The sequence below is a fragment of the Peromyscus eremicus genome, chromosome 4 (assembly GCF_949786415.1).
Source record: "Peromyscus eremicus chromosome 4, PerEre_H2_v1, whole genome shotgun sequence".
NCBI lineage: Eukaryota > Metazoa > Chordata > Mammalia > Rodentia > Cricetidae > Peromyscus > Peromyscus eremicus.
Genome location: NC_081419.1, coordinates 2,851,362 through 2,868,756, shown reverse-complemented (window position 1 = coordinate 2,868,756; position 17,395 = coordinate 2,851,362). Strand labels below are relative to the sequence as shown.

Below are 17,395 nucleotides of genomic sequence, written 5' to 3'. Positions count from 1 at the left end.
TGAATTCCAGGACAGCCAGGGCTACATAGTGAGACCCTGACTTGAAAAAAAAAATACAAGAAAAAGGAAGGAAGAAATGAAAGAAAAATATGGAACTCTGATTCACCTGGATCCTGCCGATGTTTTCTTCAAAGCTGGAGCCTCAGTGGCCTTCTCTCCCTCCAGCTCTGCTCCCTGCACCTGAGTTACATCCCAACTCAGAGAAGTTCAGAAACTCCCAGCCGCTCCCTGCTTCCCACCTCCTTAGAAGTCTTGCTCTAGAGCAGGCTTTCAAGTTCTGTGGCTTCTGAAGGAAAAGCCAAGGTCCAGAGGGAAGGTCCCCAGGCCCATCACTGAGTCTCTTCCTACCTGAGCGGTCCCTGAATCACCTCCCGCCTCTGCCCCCCCCCACTCACTTCTGCCTCAGGCTCAATGCTTGTTTTCTTCCCTCCCTGCTGCACCTGAGGTCCACACTGTCACCTGCCTCTTCCTTGTCTTTCAGATCTTATCTCCTCCTCCCACAGCCCCAGGTAAATCCACACCTGCCTGTGTGGATTCTCTGCAGCACACGACCCCACTAAATAAAGACTCCAGTTTCTTTACTGGCTTACTGTCTGTCTTCGCTCCAGAGGGAGGACACCACTGCCATCAGGGATCTTAGACCACAGCCAAATCCCACGGGTCACGGGCTGGGCACCTGGTAGGTGTTCAGGGATGTCTGTACTGTGGCCACTGATTGGAGATTCCCCTGGGCCTGGGGGGTTCTGTACACAAATCTGAGTAGGCTTCCATATTGGTACATACACCACATACACACCTACACACACATACGCATGCAGTACATATGCACGCACACATATCACACACACACACACACACACACACACACACACACACACACACACACACCTATGCTGTAGTCCATTAGCAACCCACCCCCTGGGAACCTGGTGCAGTAAGACTGTGAAGGGCCCTACCCCACCTATGTGCTTGAACCCTGTTCTCACTCCCAGAGGGAAACAAGACTCCCATCTCATTTGGCTAGGGAGATGCAGAGGTGAGCCAGAGAAAGGGGTCAGCCACAGAGCCAGCAAATTGGGCAGCATGATCCGGAGCAAGTGTCCTAACCTCTGAGCCTGAGTGTGAGGCAGGATCCTGCTCCATCACCCCTGAGTTAGAAAGCAGACTCTTAAAGAATGTGTAGGATGTGATAACACAATAAACTGGATAAACGTGAGTTTTTGGTTTCTTGTTCTAAAACACACTGGGGGTGATGTTGGATGAGCCCATGTTCAAAGAGCAAGGAAAAGGTACTTGGGATTGGGCCAGCTTTCAGCAAGAGGAGCAGCTGTATCAGAAGCCAGATAATTTTCCTAAGCATCCGTCTCCCCAAAAATTGGGCTTTAAGTTATTAAGGGTGGGGTTAGCCTTAATGTGGCCTAGACAGAAGAGCCAGCAGTACCAGGCTGGCTTTCCCCAGGACCTCGCTGAGGCAGTGAGTGGTTGGGCTAGGCCAGCACACACCTGAAGTCTTTCCTTTATTCAGCTGTCCTTTGCCCTGCACACTGTGCCACTGTGGGGCCCGTGACGACGCCTGGGTGCTGTCCCCATGGGTCATGCTCAGGATCAGGGAACTCAGTGAAGACCCTCAGCTCCTTGTCCTACAGCGCCACCCACTGGAGAGCCAGAGGCAGAGTCTGTGGAGAGTCTTTCCTGGGCATCTTGGGCTCCGCTGGCTTGATTCTTCCGACCTCATCAATTATTTGAGCTTGTCAAAGCCCCACATCTGGGTCTGGTCTGATTTCACCGCTTCAAGTATCCTGCCACATTAGCCAAAGCCCTGTTCCCACTTGAACCTGGCTTGGGGTCGGGGTGCAGCTGCCTGCCCTGTTGATCCAGGATAGAGGCCGTGAAGGCCCCAGCCTGCAGGGACTCGGAATTCATTTTGTTGACTTGGTTAACCTCCCTCTACCACAATCCCACCAAAAATCCCACAGGTGGCAGATTCATGGCCACTAGAACCCAGGGTAGGGAGATGACAACGTCAGAAAATTGTTTGCATAAGGACTCCTGCATCTTGACAGTCTCTACAGCTCTGTCCTGGAACTGTGTAGACCAGGCTAGCCCCGAATTCACAGAGATTTGACTACCTTTGTCTCCTAAATGCTGAAATTAAAGGGGTGTGTGCCACCACACCCAGCCCATGGGTCTGCTAGCTTCTAATCCCAGTGTTGAGATAAATCCAGGTGGATCTCTGGAGCTTTCAGGGCAGACAGCCTAGCCTGCTGGGCCAGCTCTCACCAGTCCAGTGAAAGACTGTCTCAGAAAACAAGGTGGGTGGCCCCCAAGGACCTGACACACAAGTACACACACATACACCTACAGACACACACATACTTACACATATATACACACACCTACACATACACACCTATATACACACATACACCTACACACACATACACACACACACACACACACACACACACACACACACAGAAACTAGAACTCACTTAATAAGGGAGTTCTACATATCATCCCAGAATCTGCCTCTAAAATGACTTCTAAACTAGGGGTGCATGCAAATCAGAAGAACTTAGCTTTCCATCCGAGGACCCCCTCCAATAGTTCCGTGTGAGGACAGGTGTCATGAAGGTACGCCTTGAGCCCCTCCCTGTTTTGGCCATCCCTCAACACCATCAGTTAGAATTTGGGAGCATTCTTCCCTCCAGCTGGTTTCTTGGCCCTGGTATGTATACAGATTCTAGGAGCCCCAGGGAGGCATGAGGTCTGGATCCAACCTGGACTGCTTAGAATTTTGGGGCCTGCCTTCTGAGGTGGGGGCAGGGGGTGCCAAGCAGATGTGCATCTTGCAGGACGGGCCAGCAGGTGTGGGCCTGTGGGACGGGAGTGTTGAGATGGAACTCCTGGAAGTTCCATCTGCATTCCCAAGGAATGCAGAGGCCCGAAGAACACCTGGAAATGTCAAGGGAAACTGTGGGGGTTGGAGTGCCACTCAGCAGCAAGACCAGAACAAGTTTCCATCATGGTGGGACCCCATCTCTTGTGCTGACCACCACCCCCCACCCCACTGCCTACAGTATATAATCCCTAGATCCCAAACTGGTATCTTTCATATACTCCCCATCTCTGGAATAGCTAGAGAATTTTTTCTTCTTTGACACTTGGTCTCATGAAGCCTATGGTCTCATTTAGCCCAGGCTGGCCTTGACTCCTCTACTTAGCCAAGAATAACTCTGAACTCCTGATCCTCCTGCCTCCATCTCCCAAGCGCTGGGATTACAGACGTGAGCCACCATACTCGGTTTTTGCTGCAGATCAAACCCAGAGTTTCAAGCACACTAGGTAAGCACTCTACCAAACTGAACTGTAGCTCCATTCCCCAGACAATAATCTTCTTGGCCAGAAGAAAGGAGCTGCTTCTGAAATATAACTTCTATAGCACTGTGATCAGTGGGATGTCTGCCACCTGCCGGAGACACTTCATAGTCCTGGATCCAATTCCAGTTCCCAGAGAGGTCCCTGGGTCCAGAGAGGGCTTGTTCTCCTCCAAGCTGGGAGTGTAGCTTAGTGGTAAAGCACTTGCATGATCTGACATTCCTGAGATCCAGGTGTAATACTACATTAGAAAAACAAAATAACACCCAACCGGGCAGTGGTGGTGCATGCCTTTAATCTCAGCAACTCTGGAGGCTGAGGCAGGCAGCTCTCAGTGAGTTTGAGGCCAGCCTGGTCTACAGAGCTAGTTCCAGGACAGCCAGGGCTATTACAGAGAAACCCTGTGGGAGGTGGAGACAGAACAAAACAACAACAAAAAAAAACCCCACCCAACCTGAAAGCTGAGCATGCCACACCTTTAATCCCAGCATTCAGGAGGCAGAGGCAGGTGGATCTCTTTGAGTTCAAGGCCAGCTTGGCCTGTGTAGTGACACCTGTCTCAAAAACCACTTGTTTTTTATTTCCTAGACAAGGTTTCCCTGAGAATCCCAGCTGCTGTCCTACTTGCTGTTCCCGCCCCACCCCCACACACCGAGACAATAGGCATGTACCTCTCTACCCAGCCCTGGCTTGGCACTGTTTGTTGTTGTCATTGTTGTTGTTGTTTGTTTGTTTGTTTGTTTTTTCGAGACAGGGTTTCTCTGTGTAGCTTTGCGCCTTTCCTAGATCTCACTCTGTAGATCAGGCTGGCCTCGAACTCACAGAGACCGGCCTGGCTCTGCCTCCTGAGTGCTGGGATTAAAGGCGTGCGCCACCACCGCCCGGCAGCTTGACCTTCTTAATCTGTTCATCCTAGCACCCTAGCTAAGTGCTGGCTTTAAAACTACAGACAGAGGGTGCAGACAGACCCTCTCCCCACCCCCCTGCAGCAGCAAGCAGACTCCTGCTCTGGTGCTGAGATGGGCCTGCACTGTGACCACACTGTGACCACACTGCTCTGTGTCTTCAACCTAGCACCTTCTCTTTCACTTGTCCTTGTGGACCAAAACATTCTCCTTTCTTCATTTCCTTTCCCTGGGAAAATCCTTCGATGTTTGGACTTATCATCATGGGGAAAGAAGACACACATGCGGGGGGTGGGGTGGGGGACAAACGGAAAACGCACCAGAGCCTTGCCCATGAAAGGCAAACGCTCTACCACTGAGCTATGTCCCCAGACCCAGGTTGACTTTTGATTCCAGTTCCTCACATTGGACGCAGGGAAATGACAAACTTGGACCTATCGCTGGGAAATCTACAAAGCTTTTTTTTTTTTTCTTTTAGTTCTAGGATTGGAATCCAGGGCCTCACACATATTAGGCAAATTCACTACCACTGAGCCCCAGCTCAGTGCTATGAAGGGGATTATTTAGATAGAGCATACAAGAAGGGATCCCTCTGTGACAGCCTGTGACTTGCTGGCATCTGGCATGAAGCACAGACTTGGTAGGAAGGGAGGGAGGGAGAAAAGGGAAGAATGTGTTCGTCTGGTTTCAGGAGCTCCCCAGAGCCTTGACCTAAACAAATACAAAGAGTTGAGAACAGCCTGGCCTCAAGGCTGCTTTTTGTCCAGAGTCTTTCAGACCCACCTGCCTGAGAGCACAGAGACACCCTCAGGCCTAAACTGCACCCCCAATCCTCCGCCCCAGGAACTGGCTTTGGTAGGAAGGTCCTGGGCAAAGGGTGAACGGACGTCTCCTGGGCCCAGGGGAACCGAGCCTGGGGCCTCTAGTCTGCAGGCAGGAACGTAATTGTGAAACTATGAATGCACAATAGCTGTTCTTCAGGATCAGAACCAAGTTTGGAGATGCCTCTGAAGAACCCCAGAAAATGGGGTGTCATCAGCCTCATTTTATAGATGGAAAGACTAAACAAAATGAAAATCAGAAAACCAAACAAACAGGCTCAGAAAGCAACCTGCCCTTTTTTTGAAAAGTGACTTTTCTCAGGGTCCCAGAATAGAGCACATGCAGATTTTAAGGGAATACCAAAATAACTCAGCAACAAAGACAATATTTAAAGTGCAATCATTTAAAATAAAAAAATCTAAAACTCAGGATGGATAAAATAAACATCGTAAATGAAGATTTGCCTGGGTCACTAGGTCCAGTCTGAGATTTGGAGCTAGGATTCCAATCCCTCTGCTCCGTTCTTGAGTCAGTATTCAAAATCACCTGGCCCCATTCTTCAGCGACTCCAAAGCTTGAATGGCGGCTGTTTATATATATTAGCACAGACCTCAGGGGCATTCCGAAGACACGGAAACATCTCTGTATGGCTCAGCCTGCAGAGCCAGGTAATCACAAAGAGCAGAAACAAGCCTGTGTCCAATCCCAGGGCTGAGTGGTGTGAGGGAAAGAGGGAGGGAGAAGAGAGAGGGAGGGGGATGAGGTGGAACTGGGAAAAGGAAGCGTCCAGGTCTAGCCCTGACCCAAAGCCAAGCCTAGGTCTGATGGAGAAGGCTGGAATCTACAGCTGGGCTGCTTCATAACACCCACAGGCCTCTCCCACCCCCTGGTCTTAGGAGAAGGCTCCGTATGTGCCTTTGTATAAAGAGAAACCCGAGCCCCTAGCAGGAGACAAGTTCAGAGGCAGGCAGGGGAGCCAGCTTCTGAAGCTCCATCTTACACCTGTCCGCCCAGGCCCCACCTCTCTGGTGAGGTGTTCTTGGGTTTTGAGGGGCTCTGGATCTATGAGAGGTAATTTCACACGGGGCGGGGGCACGTGGGGACTGGAATTTGAAACAAGGAATTGCTAGAGGAAGCGGGAAGCTGGGAGAAAAACTCCGGGGTCTGGGGTGGGAAGTCTGAAAGAAGAGATTTAGATGCTGGGGTGACAGCTCTGGATCGTGGGGTAATACTGACTGGTCCCATAGAAATGCTCATCAGATTTCCTTCCTTCCATCAAGGTCCCCCAAAGTCTTCGGGAGGGGCCAAGAAGTGCTGGAGGACAGGTGTCTGGGAAGCAGGTTGACATCCTACTGTGCACTGCATAAGTGTATGGGGGGGTGCTCAGAGAGGTTAGGAAACTCGCAGAGGCTCACACCCAACCACTTAGGACCTCCAAGATCTGACACCCCTCCCTGTCAAGCAGGCTTCCCCGTTGAAGAGTGAGTGCATTGGATCCAGACTGTCTGGACCACTTGGTGAAAATTTCCCCTATCTCCTTCAGGCTGCTTCAAACAGGCTGGGATCAAGAGCCTGCCAGATGATGGAGGCTGGAGAAGTACCTCTGGTCAACACCAGAGTTGGAAAGAAGCAGTTACGTGAAAGAGGGCTAGACCCTAAATTCCCGACGAAACACCCCACACAGCATGTTTTATATTGCTATAGATTACAATAATTTATATTACAATAATAATTCAATACTAATGGTGTTATATTAACTGGCTATTAAATGTTCTTGGGCCTCGGAGAAGCATAGAGAAGCCGGCTAGGGCTGCATGAGCTTGAGTCCCGGCCTGGTTTATTTCTCCCCTTGCCCTAAGAGAGAGCTGAGTTTCCTCTCTGCCTGCTTGGACTCTGAACTGTGAGCTATAGGCTTCACTTTTGCTGGGTCCGAGATCTCTACCGAAGTCTAAGACCTAGAAGGCTGGCCAGGGCAGGAGCTGCTAGGAGCCCTTGAGGCAGAGGAGGCTGGAGACATGATATCTACAGAAACCGCAGCTCTTTGCCGGCCGGCCGCCGCAGCAATGTTTACAGGACCCGAAAGAGTGGGATGTCTTCGACTCATGTGGACTCAGGGTGCTACGAAAGATGAGGGTCCTCCTGAGATGAGAAGCAGCGGAGGTGTAGGCAACCGGCAGCCGAAGAGAGACCCGCTTGCAGCAGGAGAGAAGCCCAAGCGGGAGGCTGGCAAGGAAGGCCCCCGAGACACCCGCTCACGGTGATTTATGACTCTCACCCCCATCCACCAAACTGAAAAGAAAGACAAGCAAGGCCCGGCGGGAGGCACCCAGCGCAGGGGCGGCCGAGCTCCGGCCGGGTGCCCCCGCCCTCCCGCCTCCCCGACAGCTTGCAGCCGAGCCTGGCCCTCCGCCGTCCCCCGGGAGCAGCGGGTCCTCCGCTCCCAGCCCGGCCGGCGGCGAGGCCGCTTCCAATCTGCCGGCAGGAGCAGAGGGAGCGCGGGGGAGCGGGGCGCGAGGCCACCGGCGGCCCAGCCCGGGTGAGGACCAAGTTTCCGTTCTGCGCGCTGCGAGGGGCCACTCACGGCCGGAGAACGCGTTTGCTGGATGCGGCGGCGCTTAACGATTCCACCGCGGCCTCGGACGCCCGCCGAGCTGGACGCGGGCCTCAAATAGTTTCCCAAGGGCCCAGGACGAGGGGTAGGAGCGCGCCTAAAGGGAAAGTCTGGGCTCCCCGCGAGCTGCTGGGCTGGCCACTCGGGCCCCTGCTGCACAGGTGCGCAGCTGTGCTCCCTCGTGGACGCCGTCGGTCCGGGGGCTGAGCGCAGAGAATCCAGGCGCCCTCCGTCGCAGCTACTTTGGGGTCTTGGGCCCCGGCACTACCAGAGGCTGACCCCCAAAAGTCGCGGAACTAGAGCGCAGTAGTGGTGTCCAGAGGCGAAGGGGAAAAGGCCGTGTTTTCATTTTCAGCCCTGCCTTGAAAATAGAACCCAGGCCAGCCATGGCTGGGCGCTGACTACCAAGCTGGCCTTAGACATCGTCGTCATCTTTGTGCCAGCTCAAAACTTGCATTGTCCTGTCTAGAGGTACATAACACACACACACGTATCTAAAACCCACTAGCTTCTCAGGACATGAGCCCCAGGGAGGCCACTGGCTGGGGACGAAGAGGTCACTGCTTTCTTTGTTACTTCGGGCCACAGTCATATCCGTGGGTCCCCTTAACATTCTAGACTTGATCTTTCCCACGGCTCAGCTCTTACTCTTGCCTCCGAGTAAGGCAGCGCTGGGGTGTCTTCTCTGAAAGACACCGGGCTTACCCTTCTGCTCCAGGACAGCAGGCCAGAGGCCAGAAGGAGAGGACTGCCATGTCCTGCATGCGTGTGTGTGTGTGTGTGTGTGTGTGTGTGTGTGTGTGTGTGAGAGAGAGAGAGAGAGAGAGAGAGAGAGAGAGAGAGAGAGATCTAGAACCCAAACAAAACACCCCGAAAACAAAATTTTAAATTCTTTTTCGTACTAGGAAAGGGATTCCCTACGCACGCCAGTCTTTTCTCCATTGGGTTTTGCTGCCTTTCTGTGGGATGAGGAAGAAAAACCGGAGACAGGAAAGGGATTTACGACCGCAGTTCGGTCGAGTAGCTTGAATAACTGTGGACAAGCTCCGGAAAGGCTTTCAAGGCCGCTCATCCCAACTACAGGCCACGCAGCCGGGCTGGCCCTCCTCCCACCGGCCTCGGCCCCCCCTCAGCTAATCATCTTCATTAGGGGCGTCATCGCCGACCTAATGAAAGCAAACTGTGTGGAAATCGCCGGTAAACAGGTCTGTGCTGTAATTAATTCAGTGTCTCTTTTAATCAAACTGGAAAAGAATCGGGCCGCGGCTTGTGGAGCCGTGACATCACCCCCAAAATCGACCGGAGCCAATCAGCGTCATCACTCCGGGGACACGTGGGTGAGTCCCCTTTTAAAAAAAAAAAAAACACAACACAACGAAAAAAAAAAAGAGAGAGAGAGAGAAACAACAAAAAAAAAAAGCCAGCCCCAAAGTAAAAGTGACACAAGTTCGTTTTTTTTTTTTTTTTAAAGGAAGGGGGGCGGCGAAGGCGTGCGCCGAGGACAGGTGAGAGCTGCGGTGGGAGCCGCGGGGCGCTGTCCGCGGTGCTGACGGCCCCTGCGAGGCCGGGTGCGCACGCAGGCTCTCCGGGGCCAGGTGGAGCGGCGCGAGCCGCGGGCCGCCGCCGCTGTCCGCGGTGCTGAGGCCTGCAGGTGCGCTCTCTCCGCCCGCGGCTTCCGCCGCCCGGGCCGGCTGCTCTCCGCCGTGCTGACCCCTGCCCTCGGCTACCGTTTGCCTGGAGGAAGCGTGCGGTTTGGATTTTGCTTTTTTAAAAAGACGATCTTGATTCAGATTCCGACAGCCTCGCATTTCTTCTGTGCTAAAGGGGCCCTCAGGCCGTTCTTCTACCTTTTGGCTCTCCCCAACTTGGCGCGCCCTCCTCCCCTTCCTCCCCGACACTCCCACCACCACCCCCCCTCGGCTCGGCTGCTCGGCGCGGTGCTGCAGAAGACGCGTTGAACCCTTTTGGATGTAATGCGCAGAGGAGGTTGGCCCAGAGCTCCCGGGCTCCCCCAAGGCTGAACTCCGTCCAAGGTGCCCACAGGCTCCCTGCCCGCCTTCCCCATGCCAGCCCGCAGCTAGGGGCAGGGGCAGCGGCGGCTGGGGTTGGGGGTGGGTGGGGAGCTTTTGGGGAGGACAGGTCGCAGTTTGGCTATGGAAGGCTCCAATGGCTTTGGGATTGACTCCATTCTCTCCCACCGAGCGGGCAGCCCCGCCCTTCCCAAGGGGGACCCCTTGCTTGGGGACTGCCGTTCACCCCTGGAGCTGAGTCCGCGCTCAGAGAGCAGCAGCGACTGCTCTTCGCCAGCCTCGCCGGGAAGAGACTGTCTGGAGACCAGTGCCTCGCGGCCCGGTGCGGCATCTGGCCCAGGTTTGGACTCTCACCTGCAGCCGGGGCAGCTTTCAGCCCCAGCCCAGTCGCGAACCGTCACCTCCTCCTTTCTGATCAGGGACATCCTTGCTGACTGCAAACCTCTCGCGGCCTGTGCACCCTACTCTAGCAGCGGGCAGCCTGCAGCCCCTGAGCCTGGGGGCCGCCTTGCGGCCAAGGCCGGGGAGGACTTTCGGGATAAGCTGGACAAAAGTGTCAGCAGCGCCTCGTCGGACTCTGAATACAAAGGTAAGAAAACAAGGTGAAAACGGGATATGGGTGTTTCTAAAAAGTGACGTTTAGAACTTGAGAGCACACTTGGAGACAGGCACATAGTCATCTCAGGGGTCCCTCAGGCCCAGGCTGAGAGTTGGTCTTGTCTCGACCTCTTTGCCAGCCCCAAGGTTGGACCCTGGAGCAACAAGGAGTTCAGTGTGTGTGGCCGGCCGGGAGAAGTGTGTGAGGCTGAGGGAGACAGTGTGTGTAAGGGAGAGCAAGCTTTACCAGATGCACAAAGCAAACTTTTTAAGTTCCAGACGGGGGCCACAACTCCTCCGCCAGCTGTGCTGGCGGACAGGAAGCTCACCTTCCGAGGTTCCCGGGAGGAAAGCTTACAACAGTGCAAAGCTTGGAGGGTGCTGTTTTGTCAGAGTGAAAGCCTGGCAGAAAATTCCTGCCAGAGCCCTTAGTACAGTAAGAATCTTCTGGCTTTGAATCTGAATTTCCCAACAAGAGGAGAAAGTGGGCCTCCCCACCCGTTGAGGAGTGTAGTCTTAGGCCAGTAAACCTGCAAATGAAGACATCAATTTGAAGAAGGAACAGGCAGCCTAGCCCGCTGGCTGGCTGGAACAGGTTCTGAGGTCCAGTGGAGGGGGAAGGACCCCACATCCACATCCACACAGCTGCTCTCTCTCTCTCTCTCTCTCTCTCTCTCTCTCTCTCTCTCTGAGTCGGGTCTTACTTAAGTAGTGATCACCAAGCTGTGTTGAAGACCTAGAGATACCTGAGTGGTAGGTCCAGTTACCCCCACTTTCACTTTGGGAATCTTTGTGGTGGCTCCCTTTTCATTCTGTCTTAACTAAGGAGCTGAGGTGGTATTAAAAAGAAAGGCGGAAGGACGAGAAGAAAGAAAAAAAGAACAGAGGGGAGGGAGGAAAGAAAGAAAGCGTTCTTTAGTCTTGTTTCTTATCTTTAGGCTCCCCCCTGACTTTAGCTGTTTATTAGGTCCAGGGGTATAAGGTTCTTTCAGGAAGAAGTTAAGTGGCAGAGGCCCTGGGTGTCAGAGGGAGCGGGGATGGAGCTCTATGCCAACCAGCTGAAAACCAGGACCTGCTGGAGACTTCTCCCGGCTTTCTAACTATTACAATTAATTCCCCAAATCCTTCCTTGAACCAACACTTGGTTGCTGCCTGCATCTCCTGGTATCCATTTGTACTAAATTTCACAACTATTTAGTTAGATTCACTTAATCTTCCTCCCAACCAAGAATTCCTTTGAGGGGAGACCTGAACTCCAAACTGAAACCACTCAGCATCCACACCTCATCTCTGTCTCGTTCCCCCAGTGGAAATGGCTAGGCCTCCTTCAACCAGGCCATGGACCCATCATCTCTAGAAAGCTCACAGTTTCAACTACAGCACCCAGGAAGAGGGAAATTTGGCCCAGCCCCCCCCCCCACCTGTTTAGAGAGGCAAAGAGAACTCACCTTGGAGAAAGGTGTGTGAGTGAAAGGCAGATATAATGTATCACATTGTGTGTGTGTGTGTGTGTGTGTGTGTGTGTGTGTGTGTGTGTGTATTTTATTCCTTACAATTTGTAACCAACTCTATCTAGCTTCATGGTTAGAGCAAAGAGCAATCGGGTCCAGCCCTGCCTGTGCGAACATTTGCCTCCTTTTATGTTTTTGCCCCTAAGCAGGATTTTGAGGAGAGATTCCATTTCGTTTAAGATAATTGGAATATCAATTTTCTTCTGCTGTCCCTGATGATATCTGAGCAGGGGGATGACGAGAGAGCCGAGAGCTGGCTGTCTACGTATCACTTAAACAGGTTTGGAGCACAGGATGCTGCAGAAAGTTCCAGCCACCTCTAGGCACAGGCTTTTGCACTTAAAACTCTCTGAAGTGAAAAGTGTGTGTGTGTGTGTGTGTGTGTGTGTGTGTGTACATTGGCAGAGCAAAGCCAGGCCCAGCACATTTCTCAAACGGGGTGACTTTTGCAGAGTTAGGAAGCTGGTTTGAGAGACAGACACAGGAACCAGGTACCACCACCGCCTAGCCAGAGGAATACTCTGAGCCATTTCTTCCAAGGATGAGATGAGGAAGGGGTGGGGGACAGGCCAGTCCCATCACAGCTTCTGGCATGAAAGCTTCCTTAAACAGTATTTACTGAAGTTGGAACAGAGCTTTGGAAGTAAGGCAGGTGGCCACAGCACATTGGCTGGAGCCCGGGCTCTAGGAGAAACCAAACCAGGTCTCCACTCCCCACAGGAAGGGTCTCCAGCCAGCAGGCTCTAGACTGATGGGATGCAGGTCAAAGTCTGAGAAATGGACACAAGGTAGACAGACAGTCAGACTGAACTGGGTGAGAGTCCCAAAGGCTCCAGCAGAGTCAGGAAAGGACTAAAGTTTAAAAAAAAAAAAAAAGTGGCTGGCCATCCCACCAGAATGGGGGGTTGTTATAACTAATCCAAGTAATTAGGGGAGGGTAAAGTAAGATTTCTGCAATATCAAGTTTGAAGTTTGAACAAGGATAAGCTTTAGGCTTTCCAGGGAGAAATCTCATCTTTATCTTTGAGGCTTCCGAAGCCTCCCAGCGGAGGCAGAAGGCTGAAGGCCGTCTGGGGCAGTTTTTCCAGGACTCTGTGAGCCCGGGTGCTGGGGCTCCAGGCTCCCTCCCTGCCGGGAAGCCCTGCCTTTCCGGCTGAAAAGCCTCCCTCCCCAGTGGCTCAATTAACCGGATTATTGTTTCCTACAGAGAGGAATCACCTCGCATTCAGCTGAACCCTGTCATGGCAAACGCCACGCACAATGAAACTCACTATAAAAGAAAATAAAGAAAGCAGGGGGTAGGGTGGGCGGGAGGCCCAGCCCAAAGAGTTATTTTGGGAGAAGTGGACTATTCCGTTCCAATCTCGCCTTAAGAGAAGGTGATGAGATGCCAGACTCTTTCGATTAAATGTTTTCTGTTAAGTCAACCCCAACGAAAGTAGAGGAAAATGAACTAATCCAGCTCTGTCCGGTCCACGGTGGACCTCAGGAGCGGGGAACAGATGGCCATTTGCCTGACCGAAGGCTGTCCACAGGATCGTTACGCCGGTGGGGTGGGAGCCACAGTGGGCACAACGAAGCCCCTACCTCGGTGACACATACAGCCCTTCGTGCCCAGGGACGATGAGTCTCTCTCCCCGCGCTTGGCGCTCGCAGATACCCGCACCCTGCCGGCCTTCCACCCGCATAGTTCGGAAGTGGCCTAGGAATCAATCTTTCGCTACAGATTCTTGGCTAACCCGGGGTCAGTGAGATGTGGGCACAATTATCTGCTCTTCTGGACGAGGGGGTGCTGAGGAGCGAATAGGGTTTTGTTTCTCCATGCGAGTTTTGCGCCCAAACGCGGAGCCCACTACCCAAAAACCCGTTCTCGGCCAGTGGCAGACAAGGCCAGTCTGCCCCGAGGCTGACTTTCTCTCTCCCCGTGTTTGTGTGGGGTGGGTGGGAGGTTGAGTTTCTTCAGGGAGCTGCCAGCGGCTCTGCCCCCGGGCACTTCCTAACGCCATTTCCTCCTCACTCACTCGCAGTTCACACCCTTCTGAGGGGAGGGAATCCTGGCACCGATGCGTCCCTGTGCGCTTGGTGCTTCGGAAACGCAGAGGTCTGTGCCTTGTGGAGTGGGGAGTGGGATGGCAGGGCGCAAGCACTACCGAGCCCTGACATGCCTTCTGTGTCTCCGCAGTGAAGGAGGAGGGTGATCGCGAGATCTCCAGCTCTAGGGACAGTCCCCCTGTGCGCCTGAAAAAGCCACGAAAAGCGCGCACCGCCTTCACTGACCATCAGCTGGCGCAGCTGGAGCGTAGCTTCGAGAGGCAGAAATACCTGAGTGTGCAAGACCGCATGGAGCTGGCTGCCTCGCTCAACCTCACGGACACGCAGGTCAAGACCTGGTACCAGAACCGCAGGTGAAGTTTGGCTGCAGGGTGGTCGGTCGGTCGGGGCCTTGGGTCTCTCCCATTCTGTAAAAGTAGGGAAACTGAGGCTCTGAGAAAAGACCTTGTCCTAAGCCCCACAGTGAGGGACAGAAAGGACACTAGACTGACTTCCAAGACAGGTGAACTGGCACAGAGGCTAATAGAGAGTCAAGCCCTGCTCCACCCCAGCCTAAGTCACCAAGGAACCAGGCTTAGGCTAGGCTTTGAGGCCTCTGGGCTCTTCAGATGGAAGGCCCAAGCCACGAAGGGAGAGTGGCAGTCCAAGTCTCCAGAAAAACAGAGAGGTCCTGAGGTGGTTGTACTAGGAATCAGTGGCCTAGTAGCATTTACAGCCAAGAAAGGGCTCTCCTTACCCCAGCTCCTCTGGGAGAGAAAGACTGGGAAATTGGTATTAGGACACTGGTCTTGAACCTGCTTCTTAATCTCCTTGTTGGACATTCATAGGATTGAAACACACCGGTAAGATACACGTGCACAGATATGTCAGTCTGCATAGTGACACACTCTCCTACATACTTAGCAGAGGCAGGAATGGTGCCTTCCATAAACAAGCCTCAGAACACACAGCCCCATTAATAATAAATACCGATTACGGCTTCAGGCATAAATAATTAAGGCTCGTTGCAGTAATTACACAATTATGACGATGAGGAATTATTCGGGGAGGGAAACAGGGCTAGTGTGCCTGAGCCCACCTCATGGAACCCAGGCAGGCATGCCCAACCTCACCCCAGGTGAGTGCAGAGCCTCCAGTTTTACTTCCTCACATCTGCCTTGCCCTAGGCCTCCCAACTTCTGGGCCAGAGGGATTTGGGACTAGCTAGCCCCAGGCCTCAAACCTAGGTGGCCTGAGTGTAGTCAGACACGGAGAGAAAGTGCGTGCATTCCTCCAGAGAAATCTCTGCTTGGAGTCCCCTAGGCCTCTGGGGCTACCCCCATGGGGGTTGGCTACCCAGTAGCCAGCTCTGCCACCCTCTCTGTCACTCCAGTGTCATTAGGCCTCCTCAGGGGAAGCACATCCAGAGGGTACCCGACCTGTGAGTTTGTATGTGCACTTTGGAGTCAGACAGTCTGGCTTGGAGCAGGGGCTCTACTTGCCACTTGTAGATGATCATGAAAACTGGCTCACACGTCAAGGTTTCAATCTGTAAAATGGGGACAACAGTCATGTAAAGCCAGTGGAAGATGGGATGATGCATGATGCGATGATGCATTTGACTTGGGAATCCATTATTTATTAACAAATTAGCATTCTCCCTGTTGGCCACCTCGTGGCTCTCTGTGCCAATCACTAGAAAGGGGTAAGGGTTGTGGAGTGTCCTAATCCTGATCCCTTCCTCTGCCTTGATTTCGGTTTCCAGGACTAAATGGAAGCGACAGACAGCCGTGGGGCTGGAGCTGCTGGCGGAGGCAGGCAATTACTCGGCGCTCCAGAGAATGTTCCCGTCGCCTTATTTCTACCCTCAGAGTCTCGTTTCCAACCTGGACCCGGGTGCCGCGCTCTATCTGTACCGCGGCCCCAGTGCGCCACCGCCTGCCCTCCAGAGACCTCTGGTGCCCCGCATCCTCATCCACGGACTCCAGGGCGCCACCGAGCCGCCCCCGCCGCTGCCCCCGCTGCCCGGTGTCCTCCCGCGCGCCGCGCAGCCTCGGTGAGGCGCCCTCTTGCCCCTAGCCGTGCTCCGGGGCCCCCAGCTCAGGCTGGGCGCGGGTCCCTCACGTCGCCCCGGGGCAGGGCTGCCCGACTCCCCGCAGTGCCGCAGCCTAGTGTCCCCGAGAGGGATAAATCCACTGAGGCTACCCCTTCGCTGCGTCCTCTCTCCTGGCTGCTCCACCCCAGAGCCACTTCCACCTGCCGGATGTACATACGCGCCCCTGCCCACCTCCCACCCAACCCCAAGTCCCTGCGGGCTTCCCTAAGTGCTCCCTGTCCCCTCAGCAGCAGGTAAGGGGACGCCGGTGACTGGCTCTCTCCAGTGCCCCAGCCTCGGGTCCAACCTTCTCCCCGTGCCTCTGCGGGACACGGTGGGAGTGCTGTACGGAGCATCCCCCCCCCATCTCCTTTATTCTCCCTGAGCCCCGGGCTAGCGGCAGAGCTGTACATACAGTGTGCAAAGTGTATATGAAGTTATTTATTCGTGACCCATGAGCCCGTGACAGTGTCCGTGAATCAGTGAGTCTGTGGCCTGTGCCCTCCCCGTCCTGGGTGGGGCAGGAAGGGGCCGAGAGGGCTTGCCCATGCATCCGGGCCCCCAGCCCCACTTCCCTTCCACCCAGGTCCCGGGGCAGCCAGGCCTCTTGGGTTCTCTTTTTTAAATGTGGAAATAAACTTCTTACAAATGACCAGGCGCCTGTCCGCGCTACCGTCCGTTGGTCCCCGCTCAGGCTCTCTCCCACCCCTTCCTTCATAAGAAACTTCGGCATCTTACACTACATTTCCCTCCATTCACAAAAAGTAAAGTTTTCTCTCCCTTTTGGCCCGCTCCACGGTTCCTGGGTGCTATGATACTCAGGAGACCCCAGCTGGACTTCCAGGGCTCTCCCGGTTTCCACATCGAGGCGAGCCTGTAGCTCTTGGCCTCCCCATCTGATTCGCCCTGCTTCCGCACGGGGACCAGGGGCAAGGCCAGTGCCTGGCCTCCCTCTGCTGCGTGGCAGGTCACGAAGCTTTCACTGAGCCGACTCATCTGGCTCAGACTAGGGCGCCGGCAGCTGGTGACCGGCCCGGGCGCGGGGCAGACAGATGGACTCCGAAGCCGCTCCCTGTTGCCCCACCCTCCTCGGCCCGGCGCCCTCCGCTCCGGCTACCCGCAGCTCCTAGTCTCTAATGCCTGGTAGGACCCCACGGGCCTTCGCGAGCTTGACGCCACATCAGGCAACCCCTTTGCCCGATCCATCATCTACCCCTCCCCCCCATCCCCTTCGCCCTGGGAGAAATGGGAGCGGGGTAGGGGGCAGATCGCACCACCCGCCTCTGGCTCTGAGATCTCAGGGGAGTCAGACTCCAAATCACGTTCAAAGGGCCAAGGTCACCTCCTGACCTCGCTCGGTCTCCCGGGATATGGGCGCAGGTGCTGCCCTCCCCCACACCACCTGCAGCACACTG

General features: G+C 54.3%; 1 protein-coding gene across 1 annotated transcript; it reads left to right on the top strand.

Annotated features, from left to right (window-relative positions):
- Positions 1-9,869: 9,869 nt before the first annotated feature.
- Positions 9,870-15,945, top strand: Barhl1 (BarH like homeobox 1). The gene is made up of 3 exons (XM_059259009.1): positions 9,870-10,335; positions 14,037-14,259; positions 15,651-15,945. Exons 1-3 carry the CDS (start codon positions 9,870-9,872, stop codon positions 15,943-15,945), a joined length of 984 nt encoding a protein of 327 aa, XP_059114992.1.
- The last annotated feature ends 1,450 nt before the right edge of the window (positions 15,946-17,395 follow it).